The sequence below is a fragment of the Ixodes scapularis genome, unplaced genomic scaffold (genome assembly GCF_016920785.2).
Source record: "Ixodes scapularis isolate PalLabHiFi unplaced genomic scaffold, ASM1692078v2 PGA_scaffold11__112_contigs__length_91849675, whole genome shotgun sequence".
In the NCBI taxonomy this organism is placed as follows: domain Eukaryota; kingdom Metazoa; phylum Arthropoda; class Arachnida; order Ixodida; family Ixodidae; genus Ixodes; species Ixodes scapularis.
The window spans coordinates 85,981,814-86,006,611 of record NW_024609837.1 but is presented as its reverse complement, the minus strand read 5'-3'; the positions used below and the strand labels follow the sequence as shown (position 1 = coordinate 86,006,611).

General features: G+C 44.0%; 1 protein-coding gene across 13 annotated transcripts in view; it reads right to left on the bottom strand.

The window, feature by feature from the left end:
* LOC8033946 (endophilin-A) overlaps positions 1-23,857 on the bottom strand; it is a 73,293-nt gene extending 49,436 nt beyond the window's left edge. For 3 of the 13 annotated variants that reach the window (XM_029984977.3, XM_029984972.4, XM_040501326.2), the window contains exon 1: positions 23,699-23,855. In XM_029984977.3, the coding sequence (XP_029840837.2) occupies positions 23,699-23,851 (153 nt within the window). In that variant the 5' untranslated portion in view covers positions 23,852-23,855. Of the gene's footprint in view, positions 1-23,698 lie in introns of all 13 variants that reach the window. The other 10 variants (XM_040501328.2, XM_040501327.1, XM_040501329.2 and 7 more) reach the window with 8 other exon arrangements.
* Between the last annotated feature and the right edge of the window lie 941 nt (positions 23,858-24,798).

Sequence of the window (24,798 nt, the reverse complement as noted above, 5' to 3'; positions counted from 1 at the left end):
CAAGTGTTCCACGGTTGTCCGATAGATGGCGGTAGTGTGTTCTCTCGTCTGTCAGTGGGTGTGTGCAGGGCCTTTAGGCTCTGGGTCTGTGGTGACGAAGGCGCCGGAGAGGAGAAGAGTGAAGAAAAGGGAGGAGAGCGCCGAAGGAAAGAGAGGGAAAGGATTTAGCAAAGAAGAGACGACCGCCATTTTGACGCAACGCGCTGTTGGCGTCGAGCACTGTTGAGGCTGTGCGTCGTGTGCTACGGGCTTGTTTCTTTTTCGCCCGAATAAAAGTTTGCGTTCAAACGCGGAGAAACTTCATTCGTTAACTTCTTTAAGCCACCGAGGAATAACAATATACACCAACTCATGTTTACAAACAAACCGGAGCGCCCCTAGCGGATGCCACCGGCGCCGCGCATGCGCGATGGGGGTATGGGCAAGAAGCTCGCCGTCGCCCATAAACAAACCATTGAAATGCGATGTTGTCGGCGTCGGTGTGAGTCCCCGCGCTCTTTTTTGCGTTGGAATTGGTGATTCTACGTCCTTCTAACGGTGTCTGACTAGTTGAGCGGCGTCAGCGAAATTACCGAGGCTCGTTACACCGCAAAACTTCGCGTGAATAATCTGACATGCGGCGATTCATTCCGCGTGGACGCCGCAGAATGTACGCGCTAAAGCCTGATTTACATGATGAGATTTCGCTCGGAATTTTCAGTAGCGACGTCGCTCGGACTGCAAAAGCGTGAACCGTAGCTGAGATGGTCGACGTCGATACTGAAAATTGCAAGCAGAATCTAAACAAGTGAATCAGGCATAACAAGCCGGTGATGGCCACTGGTATGATCAACATCTTGTATCTACTGTTTACGTCGAGCCTGCTTACCAACCTTCAAACTTAAGTCTTTTGAGGCCTGCACTTACTTATCGCAAGTACCGTACCCACGTTTGGTCTACGGGCCGGTGTCCTCTAAAAGAGCAGACGACAAGCAGAAACGTCTGAAAGAGCAGACGACAGTTCGAACGATCAGGCGACCGTTTGAACTTGAAGACGCACTAAACGTAGTCCGCAGGTGGTCCGTACAACTTGAAGGTTTTCCGGCGTTCATTCTGGAACAAAACAAATAAATCTGATGGCCAGAAGTATCCGTGAATTCAACCCAAAATGCTTCCCGCCCAAGCAATCGTGGTCCGACGGCGTCTGGTTTTCCCTTTTCACGGCACATATCCACGTTATCGGACGAACCGAGCGCATGAAAACTGACCTTCAAACCTTTCTCGACCCTTTTGGTACAGCCCCAGTCGCAGCATTTTAACGAAAAGGCAGGTTTTTGTCTGGTTCCTTTCAAAACAACGCAGGAATGCACGTCTCAGATGGGCACTTCCGCCCACAGCCCGGGACCGGAAGTGCGTCGCGAATGAATGAAAATGGCGGCTCTCTCAGCTGGGAGCAGCCAAGAGTTAACGCGCATGCGCTCACGCCTCTCACTCTGCGCTGCGGGCTGATTGGCTCACTCGGGAGGGGGCCGTTACGGCGGCGGAATCATTGACTGGCCAAACTCTGCCCATGTATACGGCTCTGCAGGGACTCGGCCGTAAGCAGTAGGATGTCTGTGAACATGCCTTAATTCGTAGACAGAAATATGTTTACTCCATTCGAAAGTTAAAAACAATGTCATAAAAATATAAAAAAAAGCTGGTTTTTGCTGTTATTGTTTTGCAGCAGGCGTTACAAGATGAAAGCCATGTGCTGTCAAGCTCCACTGGTCGAGTTTTCTTTTTGTGGTTGTGGGTTTTGTTCTTTTTGTTTTAGCCGCGAAGGGAATTAATGTACAGATATGAAACAAACACTTATAACACCTCCACGCTCGTATCTGCTCTCAATCATCCAACCTCTACTCCATAAAAAAAAAAAAAAAGTTTTCCTTTTACTTTTTTTTTGTCTTTTGCGGCGTTAAAAAAAAAAAAGAAAGTTTCGACACCATTCAGGCGTCACAAGCGGGCAAGGTCGATGAGAGCCCTTTGTTCGGCCAACCACACAGCCGTCAAAGATAGCGAGAAAACAATAAAGCAAACCGGCGCGCGCAATGTGGGTCAGACCGACAGCGCGTGGCCCCCGGTCCCGTCAGCCCCAGGGGAGAATCGATCCGGCGGAAGTGACGTCAGAGTCCCGTCACGGCGCGCCGGATGTTTGCACGCGCCTCCGAGTCCTCCAGCTCCCCAAGCCGCAAATCCACCCCCCCGCTCCCTGTTTCCGCCCACCCCTTCTCCGAAAGACGCCAGCTCGACGGGGCTAAAGTCACTGGACTTTAGACGGGGCTGGGTCAGTTTCGTAACCTCGAATAACCTTTATCCAGTAAGCCTGCACTGACTCTTGCTTCCCGCAGTCACCATTTTCGGAGGGCGCCGTCCTGCCTGACCAGAGGAAAACCAAATCATTTTTTATCGAATCAACCAGATTTATTCGATTCAAACCAGACTTGTGTATCAGATTGGTTTCATCGGACTATTTTGATTTAAATCACATTTATTTGATCAGATTAGCTTCATCTAAATGAGATTAATTTCATCTAATACAGAATACTTTTATTTAAACCCATCTTGCCTGATTTAAGTCTAATTAAGCTGATTTATATCAAACCATTCTGTTCCAGATCAAAGTAATCCGTATTAAATCAAATAATTCCGATTTAAATCACAGAAGCTATAAATAGCACGTGCTTCTTAATCCCCAATGCATTTTTAAACACGATGACAGATTGATTGATCGATCCCTACAATAGCGTAACGATGCAAAAGAAAAAAAATTTGAAAAAAGTACAGTTTATGGAACTTTTACTAAGTAAAACCCGCCACAGTAGAAAGAAAAAAAAAAACAGCTCGATATATTTCCTTTATCGAAAGAGCTAATTTAGTTGCTTTGTTCCGTTCTGATTTTCTTGCAAAGGACACCTTTGCTGTGCTTGTTTCTTTCGCAGCTTTAATTTACTTGCAAAACGAGTTACCGACGAAATAAAGGATGATAGAAAAAAAAAAAAAAAGCTCAACGTTCCGGTTTGTTTCCAAGTCCACTGCTTCGCGCTGGTGTTCAGAGTTTCAGACTCGTAGAGACATTTCTCGCTCGAGGGTTCCTCGGTTTAAATGCAAAACAAATCCACACAGAAAACGTGGCATGATAGAGAAAGGGCAAATCAAAACAACTTCTAAAAACAATTCTGCGCAAAAAAAGAAAAAGTTTTATTTCATGCATCATTGTAAAACCTGTCTGATTTAGCCCACGGTTTAAATTATCTCGATTTTTAGTTTCCACCCTGCGCACGAACAAAACATATTGTCAGCACCCATCTTAGCCCACGTTTTGTCTTTTTGACGATTCTTTTTTTTTTTTTTAGCATCGGTAGTGCGGGGCATTAAAAAAAAAAAAAAAAGAATCCGGCACAGCGGATTTCTTTAATTATAGTTCGCAAACAAACCAGGTAAACTCCTCGTTATAAAAAGGAATTCCTGGGCGCAAACATTGCTGTGCACAGAAACGAGGCCAGGGGTCCGAGCACAATCTTCTACAACAATAACCTTTCTCAACACTTCCTAAAACGCAATTGAAAAAGAAAAAAAAAATAATACGGGCACTTTAGAGATATTTTTCCAGTGGGATACGATTATCAAATCACGCGGGGCCGCGATCTCAACGCCGGTATTTCCGCATTGTGGCAGAACATAAACCGGATCTGTTCGGAGAATAGTTTTTATTCGTTTATTTGTTCGCTACCAGCTTCCGTGGATTCCGAAAGAGCGTAACATCGAGCAACTGTACCGACCAACGAGTTTGGCCGATTATTACGTTATACTTTTGAAGCTTTCTTCTGTTTTTTTTTTTTTTTTTTTTTTTTTTTTATTTTCGTAAAACGATAGTTTGGGTTAAAAAAAAACTGAAAACTAAAAAGAATTAAATAAGGAAGGAAAGAAAACGCTGAGCAGCGACGGCGCAGGCAAGCTGGATTCTGGGTGGAAAACAAGAGGAATCCAAAGTACACGAGAAAGGAACAGAACGAAACGTTCAAGCGGCGTTCTTTGTGTCAATTTCTACTTTTTTTTTGTCCTATCTTGTTTATTTATTCTTTTCGCTTTAACGTAGTAATTAGGGAGTTTTAGTAGACCGTGTTTCCCGTTCCGCTAAGCCCCTCCGCTGCCCGGAACTCTACAGCCAAGGCCATCGGCGCGCAGGGGCAGTGGCGCTGTCTTCGTAGCGGAGGGCTAGCGGAGGGGAAAACACGGTCTACTAAAACTCCCTATTATGTATTATCAGTAACAATATAAAGGGGGACCAGTTCATCTTTTTTCATTCCAGTTTCACGGCTGCCACAAGGATACTGAATCGAAACTTAAAATATACAGAGAACATCTAGAGATAAGTCAAATAGGATCAGATAAACCTGTAGCTGATAATCGCATAGTCAAATTTTTTTTTAAGCGGATGGCTAAATTTTTTGTTCTAAATGCCTGGATTTTGGCGAGCGCTTCAAAATCAGCCGTCGAAGTGCGCGATGCATCTCGGGAGATCCGGTCGATCCAACGCGGTCTTGACGTCATCATGCCTTGGACAGCCAAGCGTACCGTAGTTACGAGTCTTGCCACTGGGAGGCGTCAACGTATTACAATATCGCAAATCTCGCTTAGTCGAAGTACCCGAGGGCTGTACCATATCGCGGAGCAGGCGGAGCTACCGCGAGTGAACGGTCGCCGACGAGAGCGGTGGGTATGATGACATTGATAAGGACGCCGCCACGCCGCTGCATCACCAGTGGCCACGATGGCCAAGAAGCGATTCGGCCTGGAGCCGTATTTCTACGACCCGTCTGCCTTGTCTTCATCGTCCGCAACACGCAACTAAGCTTATTCACGAAACGATCTTAGACCAAAACCTAAGAAGAGATTCGTAATCTCGAAGCGAAACTATCGCAAGTTTTTCGTAGGCTACAATGAAATCAACTGTAGCAAAATACTTTGATGGCCTAGTTGGTTGAACATAATAGTTGGACATACTAGGAGTAACGCTCTGTCCTGTTTTCTCTTTCTTTCCAGTGTTCGTCCCCTAGCGCGCTAATTGTGTGTACCACGATGAAATCTTACGACCACGCCTACGACGGCTACAAAGCTTTAAGCGCGAAACACATGTACGACGAAACCGTCCGATCGGAGGCGAGGGTTTTCAACGCTCTCCGATGCTACGAAAACCCTCTCCCCCAAGGTCATTCCGGCAGTCCGCACGTCGGATCGGAAGGTTTCGTCGTACATGTGTCTCGCGCTTTACGCATTTTTTATGATCAAATCTACATCGCCGGCAACATCGCTCGTCGCGACGACCAACGTGCATTTCTATGTGCTCTCTATTGCGCGTCCCAAAAAGAAGGGAAAAAAAAGTACTTGAAACTGGACACCGCGGCGGAGAGAAACCTAGAACCACGGATACCTGAAAAAGCTACGACAACGATCCCACCGACCAAGCGACCACCAAAGACTTCGACGACCCGGGACAATACCATGTGCACACGACCGGCTGGCTTCATGAATGGAATACGCCCACGGGACCTTTGTGGACCCTTCCCGCATGAATAGTTTGAACCCTGACCTCTATTTTGGGGTAAGAAGGCCAGTCTTTCCCCTCGTCGTACCTAACTTGTTTTCATGCAGGGGTAACGAACGCTCTCGTCAAAAGGGAGACTCTTCTCGATTCCATCTCCTTTTTTTGTGTTTGTTATAGAGCTGAAAGAAACGACATCTGGATTGCCTTCGCAACATCGGTACGTACACGTTTATTAGATGTCCATTTTATTCCGACATGATGGCATACGCAAACGCATGTCGAGTTGGAGCAGTTTTTGGGAGCGACTCGATGCCGGTCCCATCTTTCTCTGGCGAGCGTCACGTCAGCATCGAGTTGCCATTGTCTAGAGGCCCAGCAATTCATAAAATCGGCCGTAAAAGATCGTTCCCGAAGCGGTTACCAAGAACGCGGTGACAGTGCGGTTCCGCTCCCAGTGCGAACGAACAGGTATTTACGTGGAACTTGCTGCCACTCTTACCAGTGTTGCCATTTTAGCGATTTTGTCGCTAGATTTAGCGATTTTCTATACATTTAGCGAGTGATTTTTTTAATTTAGCGGCTAGCGACTTTTTTAGTGACTTTGGTGTTCAACCGTAATCTTGTTATTTTGAACAATTTTAGAGATGCTCGTGGGCTAAACCTTTTTGCTTCTCTAGCCGAGTTTGCTTTCGGTATATGCTCAATTTAGCGGCGCACTTTAAAAAAATGTCAACACTATCAACACTGCAGACCATCTCTCCCGCGCCCACGTACCCACGTGCTCTCCGCCAAACGTCATCCTGACTATAAGAGCTGGCCTCAAAAGGCACGCAAAGACGTGTTTCGACTAAGGATTTCCAGAAGTAGTTTTTCGGCGAACTGGCACAGCTGAAGCCTACAAAGCTGGCAATGAACGGTCGACATCGGCAGATTTAGGTGACTTGAGCGCAGTCACTATCGAGGAAGAACTCTTCTTCTAGACTGTTCCGTTGAACTGTTCTTGAAGACAAAACAGGCATTATTTCCGTGTTAAAATTACCAAGTACCCGTTTCTTATTCGTACTTTCGTACTTACCGCCTAGTTGTTTCCCCCCAAAAAAAACATTACAAATAAAAAACGTCCTAGTTGTTTTTCAGTGTAAATTTAACTTCTCAAAATACCTGAGATAAGATTATGTCAGGTTCACTTACTTTAAAAGGGTTTAATAAGCTTTTGGAATTCAGCGAATATTTTAGCGACTTCCCGGCGAATCTAGCGACTGTTTAGTGACTTCCTGGTCTCAATTTAGCGGCGCGCGCAAAAAAAAGATGGCAACACTGTCTCTTACTTCAAAACGTATCTTCCTGGACGTCGGCTCTCTCCCGCATCCCCGAAGGCACGAAAAACGCCGCGGCGATTTGTTTACACGCGCGCCGCTTTGCAGAGCCGTACGGGCCGTCTGCTTTTAGAAATGATGGTTGACTTCTAGCGAACGAGTTCGTTATCAGTTGCAGTCGACCAAGGCGGCAATCCCATCGTCAGGAAAGGTGGGCCATTTGGGCCCGTTTAAACAGACATTTGGTAGCGTGAATATTACATCGCACGTACACAATCTCCAAACCACCCCAAAGAAGCGTTGCCGGAAAGACCACCCGATACTGAAACGAACGGTGGCCAACTCTGTTGTTGCTTTCTTCACCAAAGCGCCTCGGTACTACGTTTAGGCCTAAGTAATGCCTATGAGTGACCGTACTTCCCGCTGTGGCGCTGCTCTTACGGACATGTTGTCGTCACGACATTCCATCGACGCTTCACAGACATCCACGAGGTGGTTTTTGGTTATCGTTTTATTCAGTTTAAAATACGTTTTCTCGCGTTATCCTACGGAATATTGCTATTGGTGAAGTCCTATTTTAACCCTCTTCATGTTCAAGCAAAGAGATGGGCTCTAGAATTTGGTTTCCATACCCCTTTAAACCTCAACCTGTCAAGCAGTTTGGATTCTTAACTTTTCGTTCTAGCCCGCATCGAGACCAGAACATGTTCCCGAATTTGCAAGCACGTGAAAAAAAAAAAAAAAAAATATCGAGGAAGTCTGCTCCCTTTCATATTACATTCTGTCTCGGACTCAAGCTGACTCATTTATTCAGTTCCTCAAGAATGCTAAGCAACCACAACACACACCAAGAAACACTCAAAAATTCAGACACAAGCACGCACAAAAGACCTGGCGCACACCTCCAAAAGGTATGCCGGGTCTTTTTCTTTTTTTGCAGTCCTCCTTTCTCTTTCACTTCGGATTCTTCTCGTTGTCCACCCAGTCTCGGGCAGACCTGTACGATACTCGCTACAAGTAATCAAATTACTGGTAATCGATTACTTTATGGAGTAATTACGCAATAATATGTATACGTACATTCGGATGTAATCGAAAGAGTCATCTGATCGGTGGATTAAAATCATAATTAGTTATTAATTAGGTGATTCTAATTCAATAATGAACAGTCCAAAAGACTTTTTTCCAAAACCTGCGGAAAAATCGGTTGTTTTGAAAATCTGAAGTGGGCAAAGTACGGGTTCCTTTTACAGCGACAGGTGTTACCCTGGGACGCTTCGCAATTTCGCACCGTCGACCGCGCTCCCTATCGACGCGGGCCATTTTCGGCACTCCGCCAAAGCATTCAACGGGTCGCCGATAACGAGGTAACATGCGAGCAGGATAACATGCACGGCCACGAACGGTAGCGAGATACCATGCACGCTTAGTAAAACGGTCCCCGCCGGGCAATGTGGCGGTGCACCGGTGCCCACCTGACCCAGAAGTAGCGCAACCAATTCTCGGGGGTACGCGGATAAAACTACCTTAAAATTTTACGATGCATTTTGTACCAGAAAGCAGGGGGAAAGCAAGTGCGTTAGTCAATCCACTTGCCAGACACAGAGTTTCATTTTCTAAACGAAGAGTCAGAAACATAATATTAATAGCGCGTGTTTGCTTCAATAAACCTTCATTTGAGAGGGCACTGCGTCTCGTCTACTAGCTTGTCCCTATTTATTCGACGCTTTTCGTTGAGCCCGTCTGTGACCATTCGTACCAAATAGACGTAGTTACGTAAGCACTCTCCCCACTTACGCAGACAGCTGCAATGCTATTTACTTAATACACGCTCGGAGGTTCCGAAACGCCATGGAATTTCCGTCCGGTGTGTTCCTCGGTCTAAAACGGCACTCCTATGTGGACGCCATAAAGGAAGGATAAAGGTGCTCGCACCTTTATCGTTCCTTCAGTCTGTCTGATCACAAATGACACCCTAGCGGTTCCGAGCCGTCGCTCTGTTTCACCTTACGGGTTGTCTACATGTCCAGAATTTTTCAAGTAACGACCAATTACTTTTCTTCTCGAGAGTAATTTAATCGATTACTTGTTAATCGAGAGTAATCCTAATTGCAGGCAATAAGGTAGGAAAAAACACGGCTCGACTCAAAAAGTCTAAACAGTCATTTAGTGCCAGCGCCAGCATGGCGAAGCACGGGAATTCGGCAACACGGAGCAATTCTCAGTGAGGTATCCCCTGGGCCTTGAGAACGGTGCCCGCCCATTACTCTCGGCAACCGAGTCGGGCGCCCGAGGCAATATCGTGAACCGTCTTGGTATGCACGCAGAGCGGCCGCAGGGACCGCCACATTTGGAACGCCGCCCAAAATTAGAATTCTAAATACGTGCATAGCCGAAATTGAGCGCCCAAACGCCGTTTCGCCAGACACCTTTTGCCTATCTTTTCTTTCGAGCAAAAATAGAGCCAGAAAACGGCACCCGCGTGCATTGCCAGGATTTTGCGAAGTATGCAATTATTGCTCTAGGTTTGGGCGTTTTACGCGTACGACTATTTTTCTTCAACCTTAGTTTGTTCAACTGTGTATGTTGTTTTTTTTTTTTTTGTGTGTGTACTTTTCTCGGCTCACTATTGACCATTTGAAGGCCCGACATCTTTTTTTCTTACCTCCCCCCCTTCCTCATAATCGATAAAAAATAAATTTATTTTTAATATTATTTCTTTTACCGGATACTTTTGTTCAGCTATAACAGCACCTGTTCTTCTAAATTCTAAAACGAAAGTGGAAAAAATGGCTTTGATTTTTTTTTTTAACTCAGTGTAGCTATTCATATAATTTTGTTTTTGAACCAGCCTTAAATCCAGTGTTGTGTGCGCGTCTATTAATCCGCGTTGTTTTAGTTGCCTGCCAGCTCGTTTTTGGTGACGAGCCGCGGGTTCCTGTCCCACAAGCCCAATAGAGGCTTTGACGGGCCCACTGGGCAGCACAACGTCGGCAATCAATTATTATTATTATTATCCCAACAAGGCCGCAGTGCCTGTACCTTCTGCGTCCCCGCTAGCGTCGCCACCTTGAACGAACGACTCAACGCTTATTAATCCCGGCTGGAAGACTGGAGCCAAAAGACGGCCCGAGCAACCAGGTCTTCGCGGATCACGAAACGCAAGCCCCTAGGGAACTAGGGAAAAAGCTAATCATGTATTCGTTTACAATTTTCTTTTTAAGGCCACGCGACTTAAGCGCGAAACACGTGTACGACGAAACCGTCCGATCCGACGTCCGACCGCGCAATACGACGGTCGGAGGCGAGGGTTTTCAACGCTCTCCGATGCTACGAAAACCCTCTCCCCCCATGGTCATTCCGGCAGTCCGCACGTCGGATCGGACGGTTTCGTCGTACATGTGTTTCGCGCTTTACTACGTTATTTCTGGTGGCGCGGGAGGTAGTAATGACGCCATCGCCATAACGATGACGTCATTATTACCTCGCATGACGTCATAACGATGACGTCATAACTACCTCGCATGACGTCATAACGATGACGTCATGCACGCAACTTGTCTTCAGGTCTAAGCCACCTGACGAGGCTCCTCTTCGTACCTTTCCGGTAATGGCGAATACAACGGTACGAGACTATTCACGAATGATGCGCTCCATCGAATACATTATATCCGCGTACTCGACCGAAACACTACGAAACAGAAGCAAATGGGAGCGTGAATAGCACATAAAGCGGGCTGATTCAATGATCGCGCGAACCATAACCGAAAAGAACGGGAGACAGAACGCAAGCTTAAATACTTATATCTCGTCATTCGTGTTCTGAAATGCACGGCCTCGCCACATTTTTGAACACCGATTTCAAAATTGAGGTATGATAAAACTTTGTTCAATCGCGGCACTTCCGGCACGGGGGAAAACGTCGCTTTTTCTCCCGCCATGCCGCTGGGAGCTGTTCCCGTTTCAATCGCGAGTGTCACCTATTTTTGTATCGCATCTTCGATAGATATATACATTCATATATTTTTTTTACTAGTTTCGCTGTTTTCCGTCCCTCATAGCGGATGTGAAGTACACGGCTGGGGTCGAGGGTCACCGAAAAAGGTCTTATGGAAACTAAGCCGATATAGGAACCTACGAGGACGACGACCATGCACTTCAATCGTGTGCAAAAAATGTAAAAAGAAAAAAAAAATCTTTTAACGCAGACAGATCAGACTTAATTCATTTAAATCACAGAGGCTCAATTTACGTCACTGTCAAAAAAAAAACAAAAAAACCTGTGATTCTCCATCAATATATTTTTGTTTACATGTTAAGATTTTTTTTATCAATCCAATCTAATTACTTAAGACAATCCGGAGGAAATAGTTACTGTAAATTTAAACTCTTAAAATGCAGTTTAATACATTTTTACAGAGGTAAACCGAGCCATACAAAAGTAGCTTCATTTCTTTGTTGTTATTTTTTAGTTTGTGAAAAAATGACTTTTCTTTCGTGTTCTAATTTGCTCGCAATAGGGCATTACGTAACTGATAAACAAAGTGGAAGCTGGAAAAATAGGCTAAAGGCTCTGATTTTCTCAAAAGAGCAACGCTTTTTGTTCGTGTTCAGCATAATTATTTGATTTAGACACAAAACAAAGACACACAGAGAGCATCAAATAATAAACGATCTATATGTGTGTACATATATATATATATATATATATATATATATATATATATATATATATGTATATATATATATATGGGGGGGGGGGCGCTTTCATTTGGATTCAGGCAACGAGTAGCAGTCGTATTTTTAATTTTGCTTCAGATATTTATATTTTATGGAGCATGTTCCAAGAAGAACAATCCTTTTTATTTTAATGTCCTGACATGTCTACATTCAGAGAAAAAAAAAATCTCAAAGAAGCGGGAAAGAACAACGAGGTTTTGACGATGTGGCATTTTTGAATCACTCTCCATCTCAAAGAATTCAAAAGAGAGCGTCTATATTTTTTTGATGTGATATAACTGGAGCGACGAATAATGAATAGTAGTTACAATGTCGTTTTACCTACTTATATATATATATATATATATATATATATATATATATATATATATATATATATATATATATATAAGTAGGTAAAACGACATTAAAACTACTATTCATTATTCGTCGCTCCAGTTTTTGTAAAAATCCCCAAACATGCCTCCGCGAACAACTGTGACCTAAATTGCAGATTTTTTTTTTTTTTGGGAGTCGAGTATGTTTAGTATCGCTTTGAAAATAATACCACGTGTAGAACCTTTAATTGCCTTATAAATTAAGCAAAGCTTTCATAATGTACGAGTACTGAGAAATAAATGATAAAATAGAGAAGGTCTTGTCGGTCAAGTTCAGCAAGCTGTACAAAATTTTTTTTTTTTTTAATTTATATTTTTTTTTCTCGCCGCCGCGTTCTCTTCGCACCCTTCTTTTACCCAGAATACATTTCGTTAGAGGTATTTTCACTGGTTTTGAGTTTTAAGCAATTTTCTAATTGAAACCATGCCCTTAAACACAATATTAAAAAAGGTTAATTACGCAAGAATAATTAAGAACTTAATTATCCCGGACTTTAATGGTGTTTCTAAATGGGCCCCTGGCCCGGGACCAAAACGACACAATCCTTTTTTCGTTGCGATGAGTAGTTTTCGCAGGAGCGATTTGGCCTGCGTTCTCTGAAACACCCTGTGTGTGTGTGTATATATACGACTCACTAAATGCTTTAAAACTCCAACAACGTTTCGAAGTGCGACTTCATTACTTTATAGTCTTCGGCATCCTGCGCTATATATATATATATATATATATATATATATATATATATATATATATATATATATATATATATGGTGTTTCACGAAAGGTGGACAAATTTGATATTGCGAAAACTACTCGTCGCAACAAAAAAAGGCTTGTGTCCTTTTGGTCCTGGGCCAAGGGCCTATTTAGTGAAATTATTAAAGTCCGGGATAATTAGATTTTTAATCATTTTTGCGTAATTAACTTTTCTTTAATATTGTGTTTCACGGCATGGTTTCAATTAAAAAATTGCTCAGCATCATCGAAGAAGCCTAAATAAACAAATAGCAGAACGACAGAAGCCAGGCGCAGCATTTTACGGCTTTCTGAAAAACCGCACAAATTCGACGGGCTTTTAAGTTTCGGTTTGCTATCGGAGCACATCTCGGTCCCGACGGCACCGCGCCCCACAGAGAAACAGTGCAGCCAGCCTCTGATGCGTTGCGCGAGGACAGCGCACATTATTAAAAAGAAAGTTAATTACGCAAAAATAATTAAAACCCTAATTATCTCCGACTTTAATAATTTCCTTAAATAGACCCCTGGCCCAGGACAAAAACGACACATACCTTTTTTGTGTGCAGGGTGTTTCACGAAAAGTGGACAAATTTGGTATTGCGAAAACTACTCGAAATCTCTCTCTCTCTCTCTCTCTATATATATATATATATATATGATAATTTTCGAGGCGAACGTAGCGTAAATGGTCAGTGCAAGAATCTGCCGGCCTCCTCCTCTCTACAGGGGAACGGGCCAAGACGATCGTCGTCGGTTCTGATCTTCACTGCCCCCTTCTAAAGAATCAACAAAACGTTTTCTCACTCACTCAGAGTCGGGTTTGATTTCAATCATCGTAGTTAAAAGTGATCTGATACAAATCATAGTTTACGTCGGCCTCCATCCTGGTCGTGTGCCACCAGCTCTTCCACGTACCGTACGGGCGGACTGCAGACGCCTGCAACGCGTCTCCCATTGGTGCGCATACCGCTCCCAAAAAGCTGGTCCCTCCATTTCCGCCCGGTGACGTCATACAAGTGGCACACTGTCGCCGGTCGCGGCCCTGGCGGTGACACCGAACAGCGGTGCTCGATGTGGCCGACGCCTGTTCCGTTGCGGGTCGCTCACCTGCAGCTCCACAGGCCACCGACGCTTTTTCGGGCAGCCAGGAGTTGGAACAGAGCGACGACAGCGACACTGGCGACAGCGACAGCGACTTTGGAAACGGTGTTGTTCCAACGTCGCTTCTTTTTTTCCTCTTTCGCTTTTTACATTAATGACACAAAAAATCAAATTCATCTCTCTATTCAAGTTGGCCTTTTCGCGGACGATTGTCAGATCTACAGGACGAGGTGACCGAGTGTTATTACGCAGATCCTAATTGAATGTGGGCGAACAGGGTAAAACAAAATGGGACCTGAAGATACATTTGCAGAGAAGTCTTGAGAGCGGTCGCAAAGAAAAGGGTCGCCTCTCAGGTTTTTGTATTCCCTCGGTAGTGCAACCAAAGTATTTGGTGTAACCTTGCAACAATCGGAAACTTCTAAATACTTTGGGGTAAGAATTTCCAACCATTTGAACTGGAAGATACATATATCGATAATGTGTGTTCCACTCCGCTCTGATTTCTTTCTCTTTTTTTTTTAGGAGGGCATTGAAGAGCACGCACTTATAGTTAAATTATGCGCTTGCGAGACAGTACAACACCACCTGGACAGAAGGCCTCCACACGCGTCATTATAGTCAGATCGATCGAGGCGAGAGATTGGGCACAAGTGCTGCGTCAGTGTTCGGCTGCGGCTCGTGGCCAATCAGCGCGTCGAAGGTCGGGCTCGGGTCCAATAGCCGACCGAGCGCGATCCGACTGTGATGACGTTTCATAGAGGAAGAAGAAACCATGCGGAGGCCTTCTGTCTAGGTGGTGTTGGTATAGTTTGTCTCTAAAGTACGCTCATGTGATCTGGGATCCATATGTGCAGTACGAAACAGATCAATTAAGTTGAGCGTAATCAGCGACTTGCAATAAGATTTGCTTATACTAATTATCGTCACACAAAATCCGTAACAAAAACACACAAAAAAAGAAGAAGAAAAGCCGAAGTATCAACTTTGATTCAACGAAAAAAAAAAAAGGAACGTTGAACGTTTTTAGTCAGTTATATAACGGGTATTAGAACATCCGTTCGAGTAACTGCCTACACGTTCATAAAATAAAAAAAAAAAAGTAAAAAAAATGAGTTAAGAAAAAATTTGATTTGATTTCATTTACGTTTATTTCATTTAAGTCAGATTACCTTGATTCGAATTACTGTAGCCATAAAATAGTGCTTTTTAATCACTAGACATATTTTTAAACGTGACAAATTTATTGATCAATCTGTCCGATCAGCGAAAACAATGCGGAAGAAAGGATTACTGTATATGTAAAAGTACAGTTTAATTAACTTTTTTTTTATTGAAATAGTAGAAAAGAGTAAAAAAAAAACTTGATATTTGTAGGTATAGTGAAAAAAAGCTTTGTTTGCATTTTTTATTTGCGTTCTGGTTTTCTTGCAATAGGACATTACTTTTATAGCGATATTCCTTTCTTTCGTGTCCTTATTTACTTGCAGTAGGACGCAACGTGACTAACAAACGGAGGGAATGGTAGAAAGAAAGCTCGGTACGTTCCGATTTGCTAAAAAAACCAGCTGCTTTGAGCTCCTGTTCAATATTCTGTAAATATTTCTCGCCTGATGATTCCTTGGTTTCGACAGGAAACAATCAAACAAAAAAACCTTTAAGAAAGGGTAAATTAAAAATATTTTGGGTTATGACGATTTAAATTATCTTAAATTTTTTTTTCCGCACTGCGATAGGAATTGGTTCCCCAGAATTAACAATCCGTTTTGTAGTCAAGTCGCACCGCCCAAATCGTGACGTTTATTTATTTATTTTTTTTTTAATTCTTCATTCTGGTAAAAACGATTGAGGAGTGAAATAGTTTCGACGGCGACCTTTTTGTTTGGGATCGATCATTCAAATAAGTTTGAAAAGTACTACCTGATTTTTATTCAAAGGCATCCTAGTTCTTTTGAAATGGTGTTGATGGGATGAGTCTGTCCCTCGTGTTTAACTACCACAGAAAGCGAAATTCGTCACTTATTAACTCGAAGAATTTTTTTGTTCCCTTTTATACCTACAGTCAAACAGCTCAAACTAGCGTCTATTAACGGCGAGCTGTAAACCTCCTCTTAAACATGACAGCTAAAAAAAAAAAAATTACTTAGCGAGTTTTAGTTAATTAGGTCACTAATAGTTTCTTTATACTCAAGCCCTGACGTCCACCGCGGTCGATAATGTTATTCTGCAGGAACAATCTTTTTTTATTTATTATTATTATTTGCAGTGTTTTTTTGTTTTGTTTAATAATTCTCCGCCTTAGAAAAAACACCGTGTATAGAGTCATATGTTTATTAGACAAATCATGTATAAAATGTTCCTCTTTTCAATGGGGATATAATGTTGGTTTTAACAATACCAGTAGGAAACCAGATGCGTGCAGCGTATCCCAGGATTGCAAAAGGCACACAATAAAACCCTGGACGGACTTTAGAAAGTAAACATGACCACCCGTAATTAAATTAAATTCTCAAAGTGAGGCGCGCTTTGAAGCCCAGTATAAATATTAATTTAAGCAGTCCCTTTTGATATGAAAAAAAAAAACTAAAAATAGAATGTCCGAATATATTACAAATAAATTCCTATATTCAGAGTCGCGACTTTAAAATGCACAAACTGGAATAAGACAATTTAAGTATATTTAAACAATATCACATTATGCGAACGTTGCGTCTAATAACATGACCAGCATACAAATGAAAAAAAGGTATGTGATCTGAAAAAGTATTCACTAAATCTAAAATAACAACACTAGGCGATTTAAGAATATATTTTGATGTTATTTTAGATTTAATAAACGGCGAGTTTGATATAAGGTCCCTGTTAGTGGGGTCTTTAGATGCCCTTGCGAAATGGTTACGAGATGGCTCGGTCTCAAAAATAAACGGAAACGGCTCTAGAAAAGAATAATACACGAACTCATCTCTGTTACGTCACGCCGCGGTGGTGGCGCGTCGGACGCACTTCCGGTCCGGAGCTGTGGGCGGAAGTGCCCATGTGAGACGTGTATTCCTGCGTTGTTTTGAAAGGAACCAGACAAAAACTTGCCTTCTCGTCAAAATGCTGCGACTGGGGCTGTACCAGAGGTGTCGAGAAAGATTTGAAGGTCAGTTTTCATGCGCTCGGTTCGTCCGAGAACGTGGATATGTGCCGTGAAAAGGGAAAACCAGACGCCGTCGGACCACGATTGCTTGGGCGGGAAGCATTTTGGGTTGAATTCACGGATACTTCTGGTCATCAAATTTATTTGTTTTGTTCCAAAATGAACGCCCGAAAACCGTCAAGTTGTACGGACCACCTGCGGACTACGTTCAGTGCGTCTTCAAGTTCAAACGGCCGCCTGATCGTTCGAACTGTCGTCTGCTCTTTCAAACGTTTCTGCTTGTCGTCTACTCTTTTAGAGGACACCGGTCCGTAGACCAAATGTGGGCCCGGTACTTGCGATAAGAAGTAAGTGCAGGCCTCAAAAGACTTAAGGTTGAAGGTTGGTAAGCAGGCTGGACGTAAACAATAGATACAAGGAGATGTTGTTGATCATTGTTACCAGTGGCCATCACCGACTTGTTATGCCTGATCATAGCCTGATTCACTTGGTTACATTCTGCTTGCGATTTTCAGTATCAACGTCGACATCTCAGCTACGGTTCACACTTTTGCAGTCCGAGCGACGTCGCTACTGAAAATTGCGAGCGAAATCGCATCATGGGAATCAGGCTTTAGCGTACATTCTGCGGCGTCCACGCGGAATGAATCGCCGCATGTCAGATGATTCACGCGAAGTTTTGCGGTGTAACGAGCTCGGTAATTTCGCTGACGCCGCTCAAGTAGTCAGACATCGTTAGGAGTACGTAGAATCAACGATTCCAACGCCAAAAAGAGCGCGGGGACTCACACCGACGCCGACAACATCGCATTTCAATGGTTTGTTTATGGGCGACGGCGAGCTTCTTGCCCACAGCCCCATCGCGCATGCGCGGCGCCGGTGGCGTCCGCTAGGGGCGCTCCGGGCGCTCCTATACACCGACACGCGGGCTTGACGTCACGGAGCTGCGGCGGCGCTGCGATCGCGCCGGAGCCGGGGGTGTGGGCAAAAGCGCGCACGTTTCGCATGGACGTCATAGCATTTCAGCATGCCGCGAAGCTGCGTTGCCGTTAATTCCACCGAAATGTACAAGAAAAGCAGCGGAGTGAGTTTCCACAAGTTCCCGGCAGACTCTGAAACGCATAGAAGGTGGATAATATCTGTGGATCGAAAAGAATGGTCGCCTCGCACGAACGACTGTTTGTGCGGCAAACACTTTCTTGGAGGCAAGTGCGGCTTCCATTTCAATCTCCGTCCCGAGGCTTGCCTATGTGGAAACCGTTGTCCGATCGAGACCACCCGGATTTTGTTTCCACGGTGTTCGCGCACAACGCACCCGGGCACCCCCCAAGCGCTCGTCGGAGGCTCGCTACGCCCGTGCTACCGTGCAGAAGGGGATCGACGACAGAACGGCAGTGTTGTAGGCGTTACAAAAAAAAAAAAAAGTAACGAAATACGTTACTCGTTACTTGCAAATAAAAGGTACGCGTTACTGAGCTACGTTATCTAAACATAAAGGAACGCGTTGCCGCTACCGATAAAAAGTAAGGCACGTTACTTCTGCGTTACTTTTCTAAATTATGATGTAACACATTTTACGGTTTTGACGATACAGGTCATATATCAAGAAACATTATGTTCATGCAGAAACTGAACATAATTACTTTAGCTCTTTTCACGGTTTCACTTAAATACTTACGAGAAAAAACGCAAAGAAAAACATGGCTTGACGCCTAAAACACGGAAACAATTGAAGTGTAATTTCTTTAAGACTTGGGACTCGTAGTAAAGACTAACGTAACTACGTTACTTGAAATAGTAACATAAGTACGTTACCCGTTACTGTGCCGAAAACGTAACGAGTAGGTTACTACGTTACTGAAAGAAGTAACGCGTTCCTGGTAACGCCGTTACTTGTAACCTGTTACCGTCAAGACTGCAGAACGGACAAACCTTTATTGGTTGTAATGCCTTGTGGTCATGAGGGTATGAAAAATATCATACCTTGACTTGAAGACGCTCTGTGTATTTAATCAATTAATGAATACACACACTTCCGCAGACCCACAGTCTGCTGATCCCGCCGGCAGTGCGGAAACCGACTCGATGTAATCGTAGACCTCGAGAGACTTGTACGCCTGCACCGTGTCGGCCGTGAACTGGCTTGGCGAAAAAACTAAATAAACGACGACCTGAGCCGTTGACTTCCGTGGTAGCAACTTTACGTCGGAAGTCCAGCAGGTCTTGTTTACGGCGTACGGATCCTCGTAGGCAACGCCGTCCACGCACAGTTTGTTCCGATACCGCTACCGTTCAGGCTCGGGCAACGAGCTCAAATAGTCGGGCACAGCATACGACATACGTTATGAGGAAATACGACGGACAAATAAAGATACAAGCGTCCCTACAACGTCAACAACGAGCGCACGCCATAGAGCGCAATGGCGAAAACACGGACAGCCGGGCTGCTTTTGCCCACATAGCTACCGCGCATGCGCGGCCTTCCGGCCGTGTTGGTAAACAGAGCCGCTCCGCGTGTCGGTCTATAGAAGGTTGAAGTGGCAAGGTGGAATACGTCGAAATTTATATGCAACTTTCTTCCCCACGTCTCGATGTTCCTTGAGAACTGTTCATTTAAACGCATGTTTTGTTTACATAGTCAAATTTCAAAAAGAAAAAAAAAGCAAACAAAAAAAAAACATTATTTTTAAAAATATATTGCCAAATCGCGAACTCGCAAAACAAATCACTTTTGCCTCGAATTCAGAATGTACGTTATCTATTTGGGTGCTGCTCACGTTGGTTGCAAGTACCACCAAAAAAGTACACCTTGGCCGGAAAACTATAGAAAAAGCTATATTTTAGATAATGTGAGGCCACTTTTCTTTTTTGGTAAGCTGTTTTTCATAATCTTAAAGGTTTTTTTTTTCTTTTTTCAGAAAGAAGTATTTAGAAAAAAACATCCAAGTTTGGTCGGTACGGCTTAACCCAAAACGGATTGGTAATTCTGGGAGAACTTCGAGCAGGGTGGAGAATTACAATCAAGATGATTGAAATCGTTAGTTGAATCATGGCTTAATCGCGATTTACATCAGATCGGTTTTACTACGATGATTTAAATCAGTTTAGTACACAGGTTGCTTTACACACCTGCGACTGCTTACGGTCAGGTGCCCTAAAACCTCCCGGCATCTCTTACGACACGAGAGAAGAGACTGGCGCCACCTAGCTGGGAACCCTGGAACTCGTTGGCAGTACCGTATGATTCTTTTTTTTTTTTTTTTTTTTCAAACGTCATTTTTTTTTTTTTTTTTTTTGGGAGGGGGGGAAGGGGAGTATTAGAAAATTGTTGACAGTGTTATAAACGACCACTTCTCCAGAGTACGTAACTTTCATCTCGCCAATACTGCACAAGCTAGCATCGCTCCAGTGAAATGCAGTTCCAGGGCCACTTCATAGATGGCGCCAGCGTGCCAGTGTGCAAACGCCAGTGTCTCCAGTCATGCAAGGGTGCAACGTCTGCTGTCACTCGGAAACTTCGTAAGGTTGCTTTTCGAGTTATTTTTACTGACCTCGACTAACTTGGAACTTTGTTCGGACTACATACACTTTTCCAGCTGTTTTCATCCGGGCGAAAACTGCCGAGTCAACGGGCTGTGGACGCAGTATCGGGGGGTCGGTGGTCGCGTGGGCTACAGCACACCAGCTCGGAGAACGTGGAGCGAAAGCTGGCGCTGCAGAACCCAGGGATCCTGGGCTCAAACCCCACCCCTGCCCGTTTCGATCTGGATGAGGACCGTACCGGTGTGCGGTCGTGTATCACTACTGCCTGATGCACGTTAAAGACCCCAGGTTTGCGGTTGTACCGTACTGGCTAAATTGCTCATCTACAGCTGGGACTCAAGTCGCCCGTTGGGGCAGACTAAGTTCTAGGCTGTATAAACATACACACACCCCAATTTGTTTGTTTCGTTCTTGTTGATCCAGTATCCTTTTAAGTGAATGAATAAAAACAACGACCCTTGCAGGCAGCCACGCATCCCCTAATACATTCCTTATGCATACAGCCTTCGGGCTCTTCACACTTTCATTACATGGAGTGGCGTATAGGTAGTGGACTGTATCTACACCGTCGTATTACACAACTGCTAAGCTAACGTTGTTTTGTTATCCTTTTGTTCGATCGTTTCTCGGAGAGGGGGTTATTGCTCTTCCAGCTCCTTCAATCAAGACGCACGTAGCCATAGCCATAGAAGACTGCCACTGACGTCAGCACTGACGACCGCAGGTGTGGCGACATCACAATCGCAGCTATCAACCTTGACAAGGGCCAAAGAGGCGAGAAAATAAAAATAAAGAACACGACCGAAACATATCTCCGCCCCGATACAAGGGTACGTTTCCTTTCTTTTATTACTACCGCAACACCTTCCGCACCGTCAACATGAATACGACGCGAACTTGTGCGATTTGCCAGCTGAACGAAGGAAGAAATATACCAGAGAGAGAGAGAGAGAGAGACAAGGAACATACACATGCACTCCGCCAGAGTGGAGAGATTTTACGCGTTGACGACATGTGTACGCGGCAAAGGCCAAATGGGGGTGTGGCCTTCTTGACGCTTTCCGAAACGTGGTAACAGTAGGTGGAGTGGAAACGCGTGATTCGCAGATCTTAGACGGTGAATCTCTTTTCCTTTTTTTTTTTTTTTTTTATCCTTTAGCAGTCGAGTGCGGTTTAACAGATGTTTCCTCTACGTCTGAATTTAAACTCGAGACAGAAAGCACAAGCGGAGCGGCAGAAATTCCGGAATGGTTCAGCATGAAACTTTACGGAGAAACAAAAATATTAGACGGTCATTAAGCACCGTTTGTGTGTATGCTTCCTCGCGGTCTAGTCGTTTTCAGTGGCCTTCCTTCTCCATTGAAAAAATAAGTTTTTCGTACACGATTGGTTCAAGAAACATATCAGAACTTCCATTAGTGACATAAGAAGTATATATATGATCTCATACGCTTACTAAATCCATTCATAAAATTTATTTATATTTTTCACCAAGGTTGGCCTTCTACAGTACGCCACAGGAAGCAAGATTGCAACCCGAATGGAATAAGCGAGGCCGATGTGCTCTCGATATTTCTAGTGACACGAACACTTCCCGAAAGAAAACTAAAACCGGCGTATGCGTGCATACGTAATTACGACTTTGTTTGGCTTTGTTCGTATTTCTACATTTTCAGACACTTGTGGACACGTCAAACTCCAAATAAAAAATACCTTATTATTATTATTCATTTTTATTATTATTATTATTAAGAGTGTCTGATTTGTGGCCTCCGTTGCTCTTCTAGACGTGCGTCTATTTATATTTTTTTCTCATCAACTTTGCTTCCACGAGGATTACGACGTCCGTTCCTGGACAGCACAATAAACACTAATTGATTGCATGGTTTATTATTTCTAATGGCCACTGCAGTTCGTAGGCGGCGTCGATTACACGCACGTTTCTCAGTACTTGTAGCACACACTCACTATAGTTATCACACTCAGGAACGCGTTCGTTTGAGCTTCGAATAATAACCATTGTAACGCTAATGATGATAATCCTGAGAGGAGCGTGCGGAGACCGCGCCAGACCCGAGCACCCCTCGCGTGGTGGGAAGGCCAAGACTCGCGGACGCTCGCGAAGCTTCTCTGCGGAGCACCGAACCGCTCGAGCTGCAGCTCTGCTACAACAACTGCCTTCCTATCTCGCGGCTGGCTTAAACGTTTGGCGAGGCGATAAGATTGTGCCGCGGCTCAAAGGGACATCGGCAAACTTGGCACCTAGCGAGAAAGGTTTTGGCACTTGAGGTTCGGACCTAACAAACCTCGCGCAAAAAAGAGAGAGAGAAAAAAATAGAAACTGATTGCCAAGTTTGTTCGTGTGCCACATCGAGAGCTCGTGTAACCGAGAAATCGGGAAAGTAAACCTCGTAGTATATGCGAGGCTGCGAGTTCGAAACTCGCGTGCGATCGGGCGCCTGCGATCGAGTTCAAAGCACTAGCCGAGAAAACGGTTTTGAACGTAAAGGAAAAACGAATCGAGGTATTATTCTTTATTAAGGTGGGGCGATTAGCGCTCGTAGATTGGGATTTCCTAAGAAAAAAAACAAAAGAAAACATGCTTTTTTTTGTTTTGTTTTGCACAGACGGATCGCGAAGGTTACAAGCGCGAGCTCGTAGCTTTTCAAACAGGATCGTTCGGCAAAAGCACGTTACGAGCGGGTCTGCGGGAACCTTTAACCGCCATAAAACGGGAAAACACAGAAACAAGCTACACAGTCGAGCTCATTGTTTTCGCTTTTCAAAGTCTACTCAAGCGAAAGAGCGTAGAGGTAACTCCAACGTACGAGCACATTCCAGCTCCGAAGACTTCTCGTCTTTTCAGAAGGTTCCGAGCTAAAGTGGTGCGGTTTTAAATCATACGTACAGAATCTGCATGTCACGAGAGACCTGAGCGCATAAAGGAGCGCTCATTCGGAAGAAGAAAGAAAAGAGAGGAAAAAACGCGTTTATAATCACCCGGAAAGCACGCTCGATCTTTCAAGACCCATGCAGAGAGCTACTGCAACATCCCGAACCTGAAATCCATACGAACCAGCGGTCGGTTGTTCAACCTTTCGCTTCGCGTCCTTCGCGAGCAAATTATCCGAGAGTTAGGCGGTCGACGTGTGGACGAAATCTCGGGAAACTCACCTTATTCGGGGAACAGACGGTAATCCTACGGCGACAAAAGAGTGGCCGCAAAAACGCCAATATCGGGTGTTTGGGAGGGAAAAAAAACACCAAATCGCCGACGGAGCCAAGTGCATGCACACAGAACGGAAGTGGGGCGATCCCGGCAGCCATCGCGAGTACTGCAGTTCCTCAGCGCTGCCTCGCGGTACAAAATGTCAGCTTTTGAAAGCGGAAAATAAAGTTTCGGTTTCGGTTTCAGAATTCTTGGCGAATTTTGAGGTTTTTTGTTTTGGTTTTTCGTCCTTGTGCGGATTTTTCAAGCGATTGCTTTACGGGCGACGCTTCGCAGAGATTTCAACCTTTTGGGCTGTTTTCGCCACGCGTGAAGAATGAAAAAGCCTCTTCATGCTCTCTTGGCAGGAGGAGAGGGGAGTCGGGGGGGGGGGGGGGGGGGGCACAGTTACTACAGGTTTTCCCACTCATTTTAATCTAAGCGACGGCTAATTTAATCCAAGTGCCACCAAGTTTAATCCAAGCGCCATATAATTTAATCCTTCCGCTACCCTCGTTAATCTCGGAATCAGTCAATTTAATCCACAATATATATATGTATGCACTTATTGGGGTCTTCGGTGGTCGTGTTTGCTTACACATTTGTTAACTTGGAATAATTGTTTATACAATTAAATTTTTGGGGGGACAACTGATAATTTGATCCCTATTGTGATTACTTGGAGTTACTAGTTCCACTATTGACGAGGCATAGTTGATATGTTGCTTACTCTTTTTGTGATATGGAGTTATTGTGGCGCGCTCGAATTTATTTTAGCTGAATGGACGTTTTGCTTGACCTTTCTTATTACTCGACTTAACATTGCTACAGTTCAGATGATACAAGTACAGTGGCAATTTATGATTACTCTTTTGATTAATTAGTGTTATTATTGCTCCAATTCATCTATTATGAACTCAGTTGACATTATTATTTCTCTTTTGATTACTTCGGGTTACTTTGACCCATTGGCCATAAATTCGAATTAAATGTCATTGTGATGACTCTTCATTACTTTTAGCTAATCTTCAACGAATTGAATTTTTATGTGATGATTATTGACATT